The 16,056-nt window shown below is 49.5% G+C and overlaps 1 protein-coding gene and 1 long non-coding RNA gene across 3 annotated transcripts in view; one reads left to right on the forward strand and one right to left on the reverse strand.

Moving 5' to 3' along the window:
• The window catches only part of GPR107 (G protein-coupled receptor 107), a 32,760-nt gene extending 31,520 nt beyond the window's left edge, over positions 1 to 1,240 (forward strand). For both annotated transcript variants that reach the window (XM_038156123.1, XM_038156124.1), the window contains one exon: positions 980 to 1,240. In XM_038156123.1, the coding sequence (XP_038012051.1) occupies positions 980 to 1,076 (97 nt within the window). In that variant the 3' untranslated portion in view covers positions 1,077 to 1,240. The remainder of the gene's footprint in view (positions 1 to 979) is intronic.
• A 974-nt stretch (positions 1,241 to 2,214) lies between these two features.
• On the reverse strand, positions 2,215 to 9,756 carry LOC119708991. Its single transcript, XR_005259267.1, has 2 exons — positions 8,811 to 9,756; positions 2,215 to 8,467 (listed from the first exon to the last, which is right to left on the reverse strand). It is a non-coding gene; the product is annotated as an uncharacterized LOC119708991 (long non-coding RNA).
• Between the last annotated feature and the right edge of the window lie 6,300 nt (positions 9,757 to 16,056).

Genomic DNA, 16,056 nt, shown 5'->3' on the forward strand with positions numbered 1-16,056 from the left:
GTGATGCTGTGGAGGTGTTGTTAGCAGCTCTGATCAAATACAGCACTCTGACATGGTAAACAGCAGGTGAAGGTGCTCACAGACCATCAGGGGCAGCTTTGAACAGGACAGGTCTGTGTATGCTGCCAGGCATCCCTTGGGAATGCATTGAGCTATTGGCACTCTTACCTTCAGCATCCAAAATAACCTTTGTAGCATGTTTGTGGGGAAAAAAAATACCTGTGTGGAATGAGAATCACACTGTGCAAAAGAATAAAGGAAATGTGTTGTGCATCCAAATTGCCTGTTTGGTGTAGCAGCAGAGAAAAGCTGCTGGGCTGAAGAGCTGTTGGAGAGCCAAGGCAGCTCCAAGAGGAATGGAGCTGTTCTGCCTGGATAAACAGTTCAGTCTGCCTCGTCTTGAGTGGTATTGTGAGGCTTTGTAGTTCAATGGTCAGATTGCCATGACAAATCCAGACTTGGATGGTATAAGAGGATAACTTCTCCTTTCTGTTTTGTTGCTGCTCGTTTTGCTATTAGGAGGAGCTGGTGTGCATTAAGCTAATGAGGTTCATCTGGGGCACTGTCCACTGTGTGTCTGTGTAATATGTTGTACCTATTAAAATGCAGAAGAAAGTCACAGAAGTAAAGGTGGTCAGCTGCACAGTAAATGGGAGGTTTTAAGTGAACTGCTCAAATTTAGCAAATAAACACCTGGTTTAACTGTTTTAACCCCCGATAGCTTTTTTTTTTCTGAAGTATGAGCCAATATTACTTGCTGCTTTAGTTTAGTGATAGATGGGAAGGGCCTTGAGGTGCTCAAGGACAGTGGCTGTGCTTCCAACTCCCATCTGTGCTGTGTCAGGGTGGTGCAAGAGATCAAACATGGGAACTGCTCAGTGTGGGTAAAGCACTGTGAGAAGTGTTGTTTGATAGGTGTGAGCTGTTGCTGAAATGGATTTTACAGTTCAAGGTCTGATGCTTCTCCCTTCTCTTCTAGGGTGACCACTTCAGGAGTAATGGAGGGCATGAAGAAAGTCAAGAAGGTGGTGAATGGTTCAGCAGAGCCTCAGGGCGAATGGGAAAACACAGCATGATGGACTGGACTAAGGCAGCACTTTCAGAGAAACTTTTTTAATTTATTAATATTACTCTCAGTGGAAAGGGAGCAACTTGCACTCCCCACCACTGAAACTGCAGAGTGGGGTGTGTCTAGGGAGAGCAAAGCAGTGCAGAAATATAACTATTCCTTTGATCATAAGAAAATGGGATCTCCTGGTACCGGCAAGGAGCGTGAAGCTTTCCTAGGGATTTTGGGTAGCTTTTTTTCCCCCCTTTCTGGATCGGTTCTTTATTCTGAATTGTTGTGTTCCTCAGAATGTGTAATACTAATGTGAAGAGGGGTCTTCAGTGTGTATGTAAAGAATATATTTTATATAATGCTCATATATATACACACACACACACACTTGCTTTGTAACATGAATGCTGGGACTTGCAAAGCCTGTCAGAAGGTGGGAAAAGAAGATAAAGACATGTAAGTATTTTTTTTTTCTTTTTATAAACTCCTTTTGGCTTGGATGGAACATTGCAAAACAAATGGATAGGAACAACTGCAGTTATTTGAGAGACTGAACGGGTATTGGATCAGATGACTTCTGCCACTGCTCATGCAAGTGTGAAAGGTGATAAGTATCTTCTTGTCTTATCCCTGCAGGTGTCCACCTGAATGTGTCAGGTTTTCAGATGTGTTGCTATACAGGAAATGAGTGACTATTCTCCATTAAAGCACTCCATTAAAACCCATAGTGCAATAATTATTTATGTACATTGTCCACTGTCCATGGAGTTGCTCTTGGCTCACCCCCACCTGACAAGAAGTACACAAGAGGTGTAAGACTGATGCTTGCTTTTTAGGGGTCTGCCTAAATGTTTACTTTCAGGCTGTGACCCAGAGCACATTGGTTTGCTTCATAAAATATTTTCAAGGTATTTCAAAAGTCACTCCTTTCTGGCACAGTATAAACAGTACCAGACTCTCCAGTGGAAATCTGTCTAGCCATTTTACTGCAGCATAAATCTCTGGTTCACAGTTACCCTGAGTTACTGGGCCTCTCTGGATGGCTACTTGTACCTCTCTGGCTGTGTAGGATTAATAACACTGCTGTTTGAGGGGAGCTGAACTGCTCAAAGTAGTATTGCCACCAAAACCAGGCAACTGTAACTCCCAGTCTTTTTTTTTTTTTTTTTTTTTTTCTTTTGGTCAGGAGAGGAGAAGATTATGACCAGAACCTTGATGCAGGGGAATATGGAATCCTTGACTGTTAGCTGCAGACTTGCAGTGGAGTCTTTACAGACACACTCCAAAATGCCACATATGTTTTTCTCTGCAGTCCCTGGGGTTGTCAGTAGGGCAGTTGGTGTCCAGAGCTGTAGTAGTGAAAATGGGTGCTCATTTGGGGGAGGATGGAAGTGGCTCACTGGTGGAATGAGGATTAGCTTTAACAAAAATAAATCAGCTGTAAGTCACTGACCCACTGAAGCCTTAATATTCATGCAGAGACATTGACATGTGGTGCTGTGGAGCCAAATGCTTCTGTCAGGGAGAGGCATCAGCAGAGCTCTGGATGTGCCAGCATCGCTTACAGACTCGTTCAGGAATTGGTTTTTTGGAAGGACTACATTTCTGGCCACACCTGATTAAAGGACTGTTAACCTAAAATTTATTTTATTCAAGCTGAGAAGGAGGATTTCCTCCAGAATCTTGAACCACTTCCTCACTCCTGAGCAGGGGTTGTGGAGCTCTTGGTGAGCTGTCTGTAGCAAGCCTTGCTGTTTGAGGAGCAGCATCCCTTGCCCCCATTGCCACTTCTTTTCCCAGGTGTTGGCTCTATGCCCCGTGGAGGTGGTAGAAACAAATCTACCTGGTTTGATACCTGGAACTGCTTTCTCTTCACATAAAGCACAAGAAGAAGAGCATTTGTCTCTGGCTGCAGAATCCTCTTCTGATTTCCTCCTCAGCTGTAACTTCACAGCAGTCACAGCAGTGATTCTGCTTTGCTGTCATTGCCTTGCAGTGAGACAGTTTTAGTGAGGAGAGATCCTGTACCATAAAAAGGCTGTTTGGTGACTTTTGGGCCTTCTGGAGGAAGAAATCTACATATTTAACCTGAAGTGTGAGAAATTGGACCAGAAACAAACACAAGCAGTCCCAGCTCTTACATTTAAATGCAATACCAGGAAAACTCATCCTCTGTAGTTACTCTGTCCCTTGTCACTCCCTGCATCCAAAGGGCTGCTCAGACAGGCTGTAAAGTTTGTTCAGAGAAGCCCACTGAAGACTTGAAGTGTGTTGGCACTGAGGTATGTAAGGGATAAGGTTGTGCTGTCAGGAACAAAGTGCATCTGGGCAATGCTATTCTAGAGCCTGTTAATCCTTTTGTGAATGAGATGTGAAATTGTCAGAGGTGTGGCATTTCACCCAGAACCACCAGGGCTGTGCTGTGATCCCAGGGAATGCTGAGCTGCTTCCAAACAGCTGCTTATTCCATACCTCAGCATCAGTGGACCTGACAATTTGGCAAGTGCTGTTACCTTAGTCTCAGGTTTCTTTTTTTTTTTTTTAATATGCACTTTTTTTCTAAAGTTGCATATGGTGTGGGTTTATCTGCCAAGTTCCTGGCTCACCAGTCAAAGGCCAAAAAATGGGTCATTTCTTTTTGTCTTGGCATGAAAAGCCACAGCAGTGTTCTGGAAGTCCATTTTTTTTACAAGAGCTTTTTCCAAGTTCAGCCCTGAGCTTCAGCAGTCAGCTCCAGAGTCAGCTTCTGGTGTTCTACACAGGATACCAAGCAGCAGGAAATGGTCAGACCTGAGCATTAGGAAGGAAAATCAGTCACGGACAAGTCAAAACCCAAAAGATTCTTATTGTGGCCATTTCCAAAATGAATTTTCTCTGGTGCAATTCCTTGGACCAGGACCGAAAGTCTGTCTTGATGGATGTGATGGATAGGTGGCAGCTGGGAAGTTGCAGAGTGGAGGGGATGGCTGCAGTTGTGCTTCTCTCCAGCACAGCAAGTGCTGCACTGCAAAGCATCAAAGACAGGACTACTCCCTCCCCTCCTTCCCAGGCAAACCCACAGCTGCATCAGTGGCACTGCACGACTCCAGGGCTAGTGGAGTGCAGCACTTGGAGCTCCCCGGGCAGGATAATCAGTGCTTGCCTTTCACGATGGCTGCTTACCTGGTAGGAAGCTCTGCCTCTCACAGGGAGGGAAGAGAGGAGCTGTTGCGGATTACAGATCGTTTAGGAGTGTGCAGCTTTGCTTCCCTGTCGCTGCTTTTACTGAAGTGAGGAGCTGGAGCAATCACCAGCAGTACCCAGCAGCAGTGACAGGAGTCCTGGAACAGCAGGTCTGCTGCAATGGTAATAAACAGTTTGAATGCTTTCCCATATGCTGCTGCAGCCGAGCGCTCGGTCCCCTCTGCAGACAAAAATGAGATTGGCTCAGTCTTCACTTGTAATGCAGGTTATGCCCCAGTAAATCCCTGTGGATGCTGACATGCACATGGCACTGCTGCACTCCTTCCTGCCGTGGCTGCTCAGCAGGCTGTCTTCCAGAGGAAGCCTCCTTGCAGTGCATCTGCCAGCCTCTTGCATTCTTCGGGCTGGAAAATGTTTTCCTTGATGGTTCATCAAGAGACATACTAAAAGAAAGCAAGACATAATGGGGTCATGTGGAACGGTGCTGCTGCCTGCTCCGAGTGGAGCAGTTGGAGTTGAAGAAGCCACATGCTGTCCTGTTCAGATGCTCTTTCATGTTGCCGTCTAACTGGGCGTGTTGTGATGTGTGCAGTGCATTGTTCAGTGTTTCCCTCCAGCTCAGTGCCCTGCTCCTGCATTGCCATGCTGGCATGCCCTGGGAGAGCATGTTGTAAAAATTTGCTGCATTGCAGCATTTTGTCTGGAGCTCGTAATGTGGAAGATGTATTTTTTCTAAGCTGAGTGGACTCTCTCTGGCATGAGTGTGCATCCACCATGTGTCCTTGAGCACTGTAGCATTCCTTCTGGCCATGAAAGGCCAAGTTCTGATCACTCCAGCGTGCACATCTGGTGCAAGTCCTGTAGAAGATTTTTGTGTTAAGTCTTTTTTCCTTACTTTGTGTTCCTCTTAGACAAAAGCAGTTGAGCCACTGACAATCAAATTGATGAGAAGGGAGGTGATTTTGTTGTTAGTTTGAAAACTGCCCAATTTGAAGCAAATACTGGGTATTGTAGGCTCTATTGAGCTCTGGGAACTGGAGTTCTTTAGCCATTAAGGAGAGGGAAGGAAATCTTTCTTCCTTTAGCCTACTTGGTTTGTCTCCTTCAATTTGACCTGTCATGCTAGCTAACAGATTGCTGTCACTTTAAAGAAGATGTTTTATAGCTCCTCTGTTGTGATCTCTGCTTCACTTATAGAGCACATCCCCATTTTTCACTTGTGTACCAAGAGTGAGGAGCTGTGGTCTGCAGGAGTGGGAGGTGCAGTGAGGTTTGAACATAGTGGGACTCACACTGAAACTGTGACCTTGTGTGTGGTGTCAGTAGCCTCAATGTTTCATGAAAGCTGAGGTGGTGCTGCCTAGAGACACTTGACCAATGTTTCTTTGTGTTCCCTGGGGCTGATATGCTGTAAAACGTTGTTCTAAATTGAATTAATTTGGCTTCTTTTTTTTTTGTAGCTGCTGGATACAATACTTTTGGGCTGATTAATCACTTTTCCTTGGCAATACTGGGAAGCTGTGCATTTCCCTTTGTAGTGTCTTGCCTGGATATAGCAGTGATCCAGTGAGAGCTGCACATGATCTGTGCTCCCAAGTGGCTGGAACAGGATGTAGGAAAATATCAATACTCGGGTGTTGAGTGGTGTAGGAAGAAAGTGGCTGAGAATAGAGTCACTCCTTTTAGGCTGACTGGCTCAAGAACCCATTTATGTTTTGACTGCAGCAATCCTCTAGAAAGGACAATTCTAAATAAATATTTCCCTGTGGGATTTCACTCAGTGTTCTGCTCTCTGTGTACTAAAGTAGAGTCCGACCTCGACATCATCGGAAGCACTTCATCCTGCAGCCAGTGGAGCTGGTACCTGCTCTGTCAAAACAGAGTATGGGTCTAAATAGCTTCCCTTGCCCTTTAGAAACTATTAATAATTAATTCTAAATCCTCTTGTGTCATTAAGCAGCTTTAGGGCACCTTGTACAATGTAGCTTTGAATTCATTCAGTAAATTACCTCCAGAAGAACTAAAAAAGACTTTTCTGTGTACAGCAAGGTCCAGTTCCTGGGGTTTTGGTGACCTGTAAATATCCTATTCTTCAGTTCCTGTTCAGATGTAAAAATGAATTTTTTTCAGTATTTTTTTAAACTTTATTAAAAGAACAGCAAACAGCGTTTGAAGAGAAGCAAGGTAGAGACAAGTCAGGACAGTCTGTGTAACTTGGTTTCCCTGCTGTGATGCAAATGTGTAAAATAAAGATTGACCAGAAAGAAGTTTTTAATGCATCTCATTTTCTCCTTCTGAACTCCCAAGCAGCCAAGCTGACCCATTGTTCCCAAAGTCTGCATTTTCCTCTGCTCAGCTTCTGTTTCCAGCCATCAACATCTGCGTCATGGATTCAGGGCCAAATCACAAAACTCTGGTGGGAAACTTCTGTTGAAGGGAAAAGTTTTCCTGTCAGTGACCCAGCGAGGTTCACTGAGGTGCCTTTTCTTGAGCTCCAGGTGCTGGAGCTGTGCTTGTATGTGCCCAGCTGCTCTTTTAGGTTTGTAAGCTGAACTTAGGCAGTGTTTGTGGACTGGGTCTTGAACAAAATTGTTTCTCCCAGCCCTGTGTCTCCTGCAGTCTCAGGCAGGCAGGAATTCGGGATCATCTGGGCTTGTTGCTGCTCCCCAGCCCTGTGGTCTGTGTGTTCTCTGCTGTCAGCTTGCCAGCGAGGGCAGACGAGGAGCTGATGCTCTGAACCTTGGTGTCCAGATACAAATTAAGGATAGAAGGTTACTTTTAAAGTAATTCTGGCCACGCTATCTCAGAGGGGCAAGTCCTTGATCTATTTGAAGTTAGACTGATGGTGATTTGGGACATCTGTAGTTGTGCTCTTCCTGAGGTGCTGGGATCTAACCTTGCGTTTCAATTCTGCAAACGGGTTGGGTTGGCAGGGATGAGGAGGGCACAGCATTCCTGTGAAGTGTTCTTCCTGATAATCCCCCATCCCTCAAAAGCATATGTCCTTCAGCACGAAATTCCAGGCTTCAAGATGTTTCTTACAGTTCAGCCTGTGGTTCTCATCCTACCACTGAGGGGTAATGCCAGAAATAGCCTCTCTTCTCCACCCTGCACCTCCCAAGCAGCCAGTTCTGCATTGCCTCAAGCCTCTGGGTGGGTGGTGTTTTCCCAGGGAGCTAAATTATAAAAAGTACTTGGAATTTGGATTTCCTTACTGTACCTTACTTTAGGTTAGAACAAACTTTCCTGATGCAGGTGGTTGCTGGTTGTTGCACTGGAGTGGCCTAAATCTCTTGAATGCAGTTTTCTCCAAACGGAACATCCTCTGCATATTCTGTCTGTTATGTGTTTGGCCTTAAAACATTCCCCCTTGGCATTCCCTCACAGCAGCTGAGACTCAAACCCAGAGTTGCCTGCACTCAGCCAGTAAGGAAAGGTGAAATGTTAAAGGTGGAGTGGCTGAGGTGGGATTGAATTGTGGGAACACTCACTTGAGAAGGAGACCAAATGAAATGATCAGTGGAAATATTGATTCCTGACCATTTTCTCCAAGGAGACACAAAGAAGAGCTCCCAGTATTTGAAGTCTATTGCAAGCAAAGGTCATCTGGCAGACTTACAGAGGGAGCAGAAGAAACAAAACCACAGCTAACAAAACTTTCCTCGCTGTTCTGCGTTTGGATGTAATTTTGTAGGTGTTTTCCTGTACAGGGGAGGTAAATTGTTCTACCTGCACCAAGGTTTTTCTTCCATTGTCTGCCATTCCCAGCTGCCTGATCATTTGCAGCTCCTCATTGCAGTCCTGCCTGCCTGCTGTCAATGCTTTTGCTCGAGCAAGGTTATCTTCATGACTGCAAAGAGCTGCCTTCTCCTTAAATCTGCTTTTGCCTTCTTTTGCCTTCTGACTGACAGGCTCTAATGAGGGGAGAGTGTTGTAGTGCCCTGTATAGTGAGTGGTCAATAAAAACCAAATTGCTTTGTACAGCAGAGGTAATAACACAGCTTGTTATTGGCACAGCTGATCCTGATATTGGGGCCCTTGGTAAGGAGACAAGGGCTTTCTTCTGTCTTTAGTAAAAAGTGCACATCATCCCTTCCTTTTCTCCCCTCTCATCCATGGAAAATGGTAACTGGGGGTGACACTGCTTTGTTGTGGCTCTTCTCCCCTGTGGGATATTTTCTGTGGGGTGGCTGAGACACAATACCCGAGATGGCTCTTGTATTCCTGAAAAAAAACAAATAAGGCATGTGAGGTGAGGTTGTTACAGGGGTGGCAGGTGGAATAGGTGAGGATTGAAATGGAAGGGGCAGTGTGAAATTCCCTTTACTGCTCCCTCTTGGGATGATTGTGCTGAGCTTGGCAAGAGCATCCTTGATGAAAGGAGCAGTTAGAACATGGGTTACCTGAACGTGTAGCAATAAGTTTAGGAGATTTTAGTCCCTGAGGACATTGCTCTGGGGTGCAGATCTTCTACATGCCTTCAGTCCTGAGTCATTTGGGTAAAGGGGCACAATATCCCCCAGTATCCCATCACCAGCTTCTCCCTGAGATTGCACCCACTGCTTACCTGCAGGTGTGGAAGAGTCCCTGTCAGTGCTCCAGCTGCTTCTTCCCTGAACTGCTCAGGATCTTTGTTCTGCAGGAGCTCTGTGAAGCTGGAAGGAATCCTCCACCCAGCACAGCTGTGAAGGTATTGATCTGCCTCTCCTGGGAGAAGCCAAACTTGTTCATGTTGGGCTAGATCTATACCAGGAGGCAGTAGCCAAATTGGAGGGGCTACAAAAGAACAGCTGCTGTGACTGAGAGGAAAGAATTGGGCAATGGCAGAAGATTACAAGAATTAAAGCTGTAAGTCTGACTAAGTGATGATTAAAGAAAGCCAAGATGTAGCTCAGTACAAAATGGCTGCATGGGGGTAACCCACAGAAATGGGTTTGGAATTGGTGTGGCTGAAGGCTGAGGAAAACAAGATGTTAGGAGAAGCCTTTTGCCAATGAGCTTGGCTGCAAACAATCTCCCTGGAGAAATGGAGGCAGTTCTGTGTTGTTTTAGATAATCAACACTAGGCTGGACAAATCATTGCTAAATACACTGCAGGGAATGACCCCTTGTCAGCTGTGAGCTGGATGAAATGCCTGGCTCAGCCAATTTCCATTTGCTTATCTCAGTGGGAAATATATTGCATGCATAATTCCTGGTTTGGGGGGTCGTTTTAGTTTTACTGTTAAACCTCACAGATGCCTTGAGTGAGCTGCTCCATAGGAGGAACACGTTGAAATGAAGCTGGTTGGTGTGTGCCCTAATCTATATTCTGAGTCAGTCAGGGTTTTAACTGTTGCTGCAAAATCTGAGTGGAAATATCTGCTGGGATTTACCAAGCACACAATGCCTGAGTGTTGCCATGAATCAGAGCAGCCTTATGGGAGGCAACAATTCAAACTCTTAAACAGCAACAAAATTTGAAGAATAGGTACAAGTCGATCAGATTGATTTTTTTTTTGTATGTTTGAATGTTTTGGGGGATTGTTGTGGTTTGGTTTGGTTTGGTTTGGTTTGGTTTGGTTTGGTTTTAACGATTGCAGGGTAGGATTTGGGTGGGCAGACATCACTGCTGACTGCACAGTTTGCTTACAAAGCTTGCTCAAGAGCCTTGTGTTAAAACCAGAGCAGGTCAGCACCAGCTGCCCCAGCCTCCAGATGTCCTCAGCAGACAGACCCTGGGCACCAAGGGGCTGATGAGCCAATGTAGGCTTCATGAGTAATCAAGAGGCTGATTTCTGTCTGGTTTGTGCTGTGAAGCCCACCACCACACATCCCCTGTGCCCTCTGCAGGCTCAGAGCTCAGCACTGAACAGACACTGAGCTGCCTTCCGAGCAAACATCTGGGCAGGATCACAGAAGAGCTGGAAGCCACGTGACTTCCCTTTATTTTGAAGGTTCTTATAAATATGTATAATTTTCAAAAGCTCTGTTCTGCTCCAAATCTCTTTCAGATTTAAGGACGCTTCTGTCACAGATGTGGGGTTTGTTATTGAAACCCCCTGCCGAAGCTTGGCAGCAGCCCTGGTGAGCAGTGCTCAAGTCACCTGCAGTGGGTGGAGAGCAATGTGGAGAACAGCTTCTCCAACCCCTTTTCCAGCCCTGAGGGTGCCGCTGGATGCTGCCGGGAGTCTTTGCTGCAAAATGCTACTGTGACTGCGATCTTATCTCACCCAGACAAAGTGCACAGCGCTCCTCGGTTGTCCTTACAAGGAGCCTTTTATTTTCAGTCTGTCTGGAATCAAGCCTTGGCTCAAGGTGGCTGGGCTGAGCTCTGCAGGACGAGGACGGCAGGAGCAGAACAAGGGTGATTTCCCACTTGCCAGCCGGGATTTGTGATGTGCCACGAAGGAAGATCGAAGGAAGATCCACAAAACCTCCTCCTGCTTGGCTTTGTCTCAGCCCAGGGCTGCCTGCGAACTGCAGGCAACGGGAGAACAGCTGATGAGTTCACCACAGCCACCCTTCCCGGGTTCCTGCATTAGCATAACAATTACAGCCCCAGAGGCTGTAAAGAGAATACAGGCTTTAAAAAATAAACTAGAATTTAACAGAGAAATTAATAGCGTAGCAAATTGTAACGCTGAGTGTGCCGGCTGCGTGTCAGACTCGAGCGACAGCTGTACGTGCAGCCCTGGCACAGTTTGATTTCCAGACCTTCCGCTGCATTTGGCCATCATTTCAATATCCACACTTCCATTTCCTGGGGAAAGAGCCTGCAGGGCACCATTCCTGCTGCCACTTTCCCCAAAAACCTGAAGTGTTTTGTGTCTGTTGCGTTTCTCTGCAGCCATGTGATGTATTGGCATTAAAATGCTGTGTGATAGAATTAATTTATGGCAGTGATAGCCATTAGATGCTGCAGTCTGAATCTTGGAGCATTTGGGGTTATAAATCTTGATTTTTGAGGGCTTTCTTATTTAGTCATATATAGCCCAGCTATCAAAGCAGTTGGTAAATGCCAGCACTGGGTGCTTGCTGTGACCTGCAGGGATACCAGGGGCGAAGCAAGAGCAGCTCACTCGCATCTTGTCAAGCACAAAACAGCTTCAGGAACACCCTGGTTGGTGAGCTGGAAGCTGTGGAGTCCCGTGGAACGCTGCTCACAGCCTTGAGATCATCCGCATGTAAAATGGTTGTAATCCGAGATGCGGGTGATGCCTGGGAAGCCGAGGGTGTCCCCGGGACGAGCTGATGCATTCCTGTGCTTGTGGTTGTTGCACCAGGATGTTGAAGTCACTCGAATGGCATTTTTTTGTTCAAACCCTCTGGAAAAGCAGCTATTTTGGTGGCTCTCTGTGCCAGCGGTGACCGTGGCTTGTCTGGGGGAGCAGCCAGCACTGATGCCAATAATTCCTTTGGCTCTTTTTCTGACTGAGTCACATCACTCAAGCATTAACCTTAAAATAGCAACTATTTTTGTAGTTGATATAATTAATCTCCTCTGTGTGTATGTTCCTTCCCTATTCCAGGCTCTGATGCTTCACCACTCCCCTGCTGACCCACTCCTGCTTTGGCACAAGAAAACTCTGAGCAAAACTTGGCTTTTCCACAAAATAAGCACGAACTACAGGCTGTGTGTGCTCCGTGCCGTGAGTTCACTGCCAGGCTGGTGTCTCCAGCCACAGATGCCTCGCTCATGTGGTCTGTTGGTTTTGGAGCATCTTCTCGATCTGTTTTTGGGTGGGTGGATGTGGAAGGGGGATGTTCACAAGCTGCCAGGACTGGGGGTGACACTGGCCACAAAGACAGCTGTGACGGATGGGTGGGTGGGTGGGTGTGTGGGTTTCGTGATGCGGTAGGAAAAGGCGGTTTGGAGAAGCCTGAAGCCTAAGCGGACCCCGTGAGGCGCCTCGTCCAGCCCTGGGAAGGGGAGGAGCGAGGAAGGGGATGGGATGGGCTAACCGGGGTCCATCCCCTGCCTCTCTTCTCCCTTTCCTGGGCCAGCTCCTGCGTCAAAGCCTGTCTAAGAGTGCAAGCGTGCCATACTGGATACTACCCCTTGCCCAGCTTCCCACCCCACAAACAGCTCCCGCCGCGCCAAGGTGGGATTCAGTGCGTGCTGTGCTTGGCCTGTGTGACACCAATGATTCTTTAGGTCTGAGCACATCGGTCAGGAGGATGAAGGGGGAAAGAAAAGACCATCTGTGATGAAGCACACGAGATCAGGACAGTCTGCACCTCGCCGCTTGCATGCAGTGCCATTCCCACGAGGCAGCTGCAATCCTGGCAATTAAATCAGGAAGGATGCGTTGGGGAAAGCCCCCGTGATGGCGTCTGAGGCTGCTGATTAAATGTGCACAGCCTGGTGAGCCCACGTGGAACAAACGGCTGCGTGGCTGAGCCTGACAGACTTGCTGCGTCCTGGGCAAAAAGAACTCCTGGGTTTTATTAAACGCTTCCAAGTAGATACCCGAGGAAGGAAAAGCTTTCTGCAGACACACACGCGGCTGTGCAGCCCACACAGCTCCCAGCTTTTACAGTCAGAACGTGCAGCATTGGATCCATCCCAGCCTCCGGTGCTGGCACGGCAGGAGGGGTAACAGCTTCCCTTGGAGCAGGAACCTGCTCTGACCACGGCAGCAACAGCAAATATTGCCCAGGGAATGCTCATTTCCATGGCTGCAGCGTGTGGATCAGACAGCGGAAGCCCTGCGAGCACACGCTGCTTAATCAAACAGCCAGCCCGGGTCAGGGCTGGCTCTGAGCTTGTCCTGCAGTTGCTGGTGGTGGGAGATGTGAGCAATGCCTGAGATCTGTCTTGGAAGAGAAAGCCAGGGGGTTTATAACGCAAAACTGCTCTCAAGGACTGGCCTGCAGTGGATTTTCCTCTGAGCAAACAACCCAGCTCCTTCCCGGGCACACTGACCACATTCAGCCGAGCGCGATTATTTTGTGTCCCACTCTCTGTTCAGATTTCAATCCTGTCGGCCCCAGGAGTTTTTCCGGGCTTGGGCTGTGTTTCTCTGCCTGTAGAAATGTCACTTCATTCTAGAAAATGTCACTAGGGTTGTTATTTAAACAGTAATAGGGTTAAAGTTAATAATTGGGAAGTGAAAGTGACTGGCTTGCATAGTTTCCGATTACTTTTCTCCTCTCGTCTGTGATTTGAGTTCTCTCCTCAGCATTTCGCGTGATGGAGGCAGGGTAGAGTTTTAAATAGAATTAAATCCTTTCAACATCAGTTCTGCAGCAGCAGAGCCTGTGCCGTGCAGGGAAGGTTTGGGACCTCGCTGGACCCCCAGCCGGGCACTGGCAGGTCATGCTCTGCACACAAAAGGACGCCCCTGCTGCGGTGTGGTTACAGCCCAGGGAGCACAGATGAAGGGAAATACTGCAAAAATTGGAGTTTTGCTGATGGGCAGCAAAGAAGGGGCTACACAGGATGTTTTTGCAGCACATTTGGGGACTAGACAGGAATCTGCTGAGGCCTGTTGGAGTCGCAGGCAGGCCTTTGTCCCTGAAAGCCATGCAAATGCTGGAAGCAACTGGGAGGGATGCTGGAGGGGAGACACGGCCTCACAGAGCTCCGACTGCCACGTGCTGCCAATCCCCTGTGCTCAGTGCCATCCCTCCAGCTCATCCCCCAGGCTGTGCTGCTGCTGGGACATGGTGATGGTGTTTTTATCCTCTTCTGCCTTAATGAGCTCATTTGTGTGAGGCTGGCTAATGGAGGACGAGGCATTTTAGAAGCATCCACTTGGGGAATGTATCCCTGGAGAAGTGAGTGTCAGGCAACGTTTGGCTGGTTAAAAACAATAAAGGTGCAAAGAGCAGTGCTGTGTCAGCTGTGCTCCTCTGTGTCCTCTGCAAACTCCCCGTGTGTGTTGTGTTGGGCTCTCCACAGCCCCACAGACAGGTTTTGCTGTATCCAGGCACAGCTTTTCCCCCTCTTTGGCTGCTACCACGGGAGTCCAGGCAAGCCCAGGCAGCTCCAGCAAGGCCCTCATTGCAACACAGGCAGGAAGAAAAGTGTATTTATCGTGTGCATCGGTACAGCTAATGACTGCACACAGACACCGAGCTCTTGTGGAGGCACAAAGCCCTGCTTGGGTTTGAGGTGGGGAAAAGCCAGGTGCTGCTGCTTGAAACACTTGTATGGTTTCCTGGCTGCACCACAAACCTGCTGTAGGTTGAATCTGTGGGGCTTTTGAAGTGACTGAACTTCTCTCTATGTACACATTGCAGAGAGTGAGTGAAGGCTCAGTGGAGCCCTGGTGTGAGAGAATGTAGAATCACAGAAGGGTTTGGGTTGGAAGGGACCTTAAAGATCATTTAGTCCAACCCTCTTTCCAGGCAGGGACACCTTCCACTAAGCCAGATTGCTCAGAACCCCATCCATCCTGGCCTTGAACACTTCCAGGGATGGGGCAGCCACAGCTTCCTTGGGAAACCTGTGTGAGGGCCTCACCACCCCCAGAGAGAAGAATTTCTTCCTGATACCTAATCTAAACCCTGCCCCCTGTCAGTGTGAAGCCATTCCTGTCCCTTCATGACCTTGTCCAAAGTCCCTCTCCTGGAGCCCCTTTAGGTACTGGAAGGGGCTCTAAGGTATTCACAGAGCCTTCTCTTCTCCAGGCTGAACAAACCCAGCTCTCAGCCTGAACATCCAGAGTTGAAAGGGACCCACATGGATCCGACTCCTCCACGTGGGGAACAGACCCCTCTTCATCTGGGGAACCCAGGGCTTGGAAAATGCTCCTACAGCTGGAGCTGTTGATGTCCCACCAAGGTCACCCCCAGACTCCGAGCTCAGCCTTGCTCCAGGCTCTGTGTTCCCACCGCCAGCTCCCCTTCTCCTCATCCCCCCGCTGCCCATCACCCCCCTCCCCCGGCAAGACCCCGATTCCCGGCATTTCCCTCCGAGCGTTTCCGCCGATCCCTGCGGGGCGGCTCGGGGGGATCCCGGCGGCGGGGCCGCTCTGGAATCCCCCTCCCTCCGGGGTCCTCCCGCCATTGGGAGCGGCGGGGCCGTGCCGGAGCCCCCTCCCCATCCCCATCCCCATCCCCATCCCGATCCCGCTCCCGCAGCGCGGGGCGGGGCGCGCCGCCCCCCCGCCCCTCCGCGCCCCCGCGGCCGCTCCGCGCCCGGCGGCGGAGGGCGGGGAGGGCGCGTGGAGCCGGGGACACGCACACGCACACGGACACGGACACGGACACGGACACGCACACGGACACGCACACGGACACGCACACGGACACGCACACGCAGCGCGGCCCCGCAGCGCGGCTCTGCGGCCGAACCCCGCCAACAAAGACCCCTCCGCCCCCCTCGCCGCCGCCCCCCGCGGGATGTAGCCGGGCCGGGAGCCCCAGCGAGGCAGCGGCCCCGCCGCTCCGTGCCCCGCAGCGAGGCCGGGAGGCGGCGGGCTCAGAGGCGCTGCCGCCACCATGGGCAAATCCAACAGCAAGTTGAAGCCTGAAGTTGTGGAAGAGCTGACCAGGAAAACGTACTGTGAGTGCCCGGGGGGCTGCCGGGGGGATGCCGGGGGTGTGATGGGATCCGCGCTGCCGCCCGGCCCCGCCGCTCCCCCGGGTCGGCGGCGGCTCCTGCGGGGCCGCTCCCGGGGAGGGCGCAGGCTCGGCCGGGCTTTGTTGGAGGAATTCAGGGATTGGCCTGGGAGGAGGAAAAAACCCATGAGGCAGCAGAGCCACGGAGAGGGGCAGCGAGCCAGGGGAACGCGCTGTTTTCTCACAAAAACCATCCTCCGTGGCCTATTTCTGAGCCTCCGGGAACGGCGGGGCCAGGGCCGCATCCTGCCCGCCCGCGGCGC

Source organism: Motacilla alba, chromosome 17 (assembly GCF_015832195.1).
Source record: "Motacilla alba alba isolate MOTALB_02 chromosome 17, Motacilla_alba_V1.0_pri, whole genome shotgun sequence".
Taxonomy (NCBI): Eukaryota; Metazoa; Chordata; class Aves; order Passeriformes; family Motacillidae; genus Motacilla; species Motacilla alba.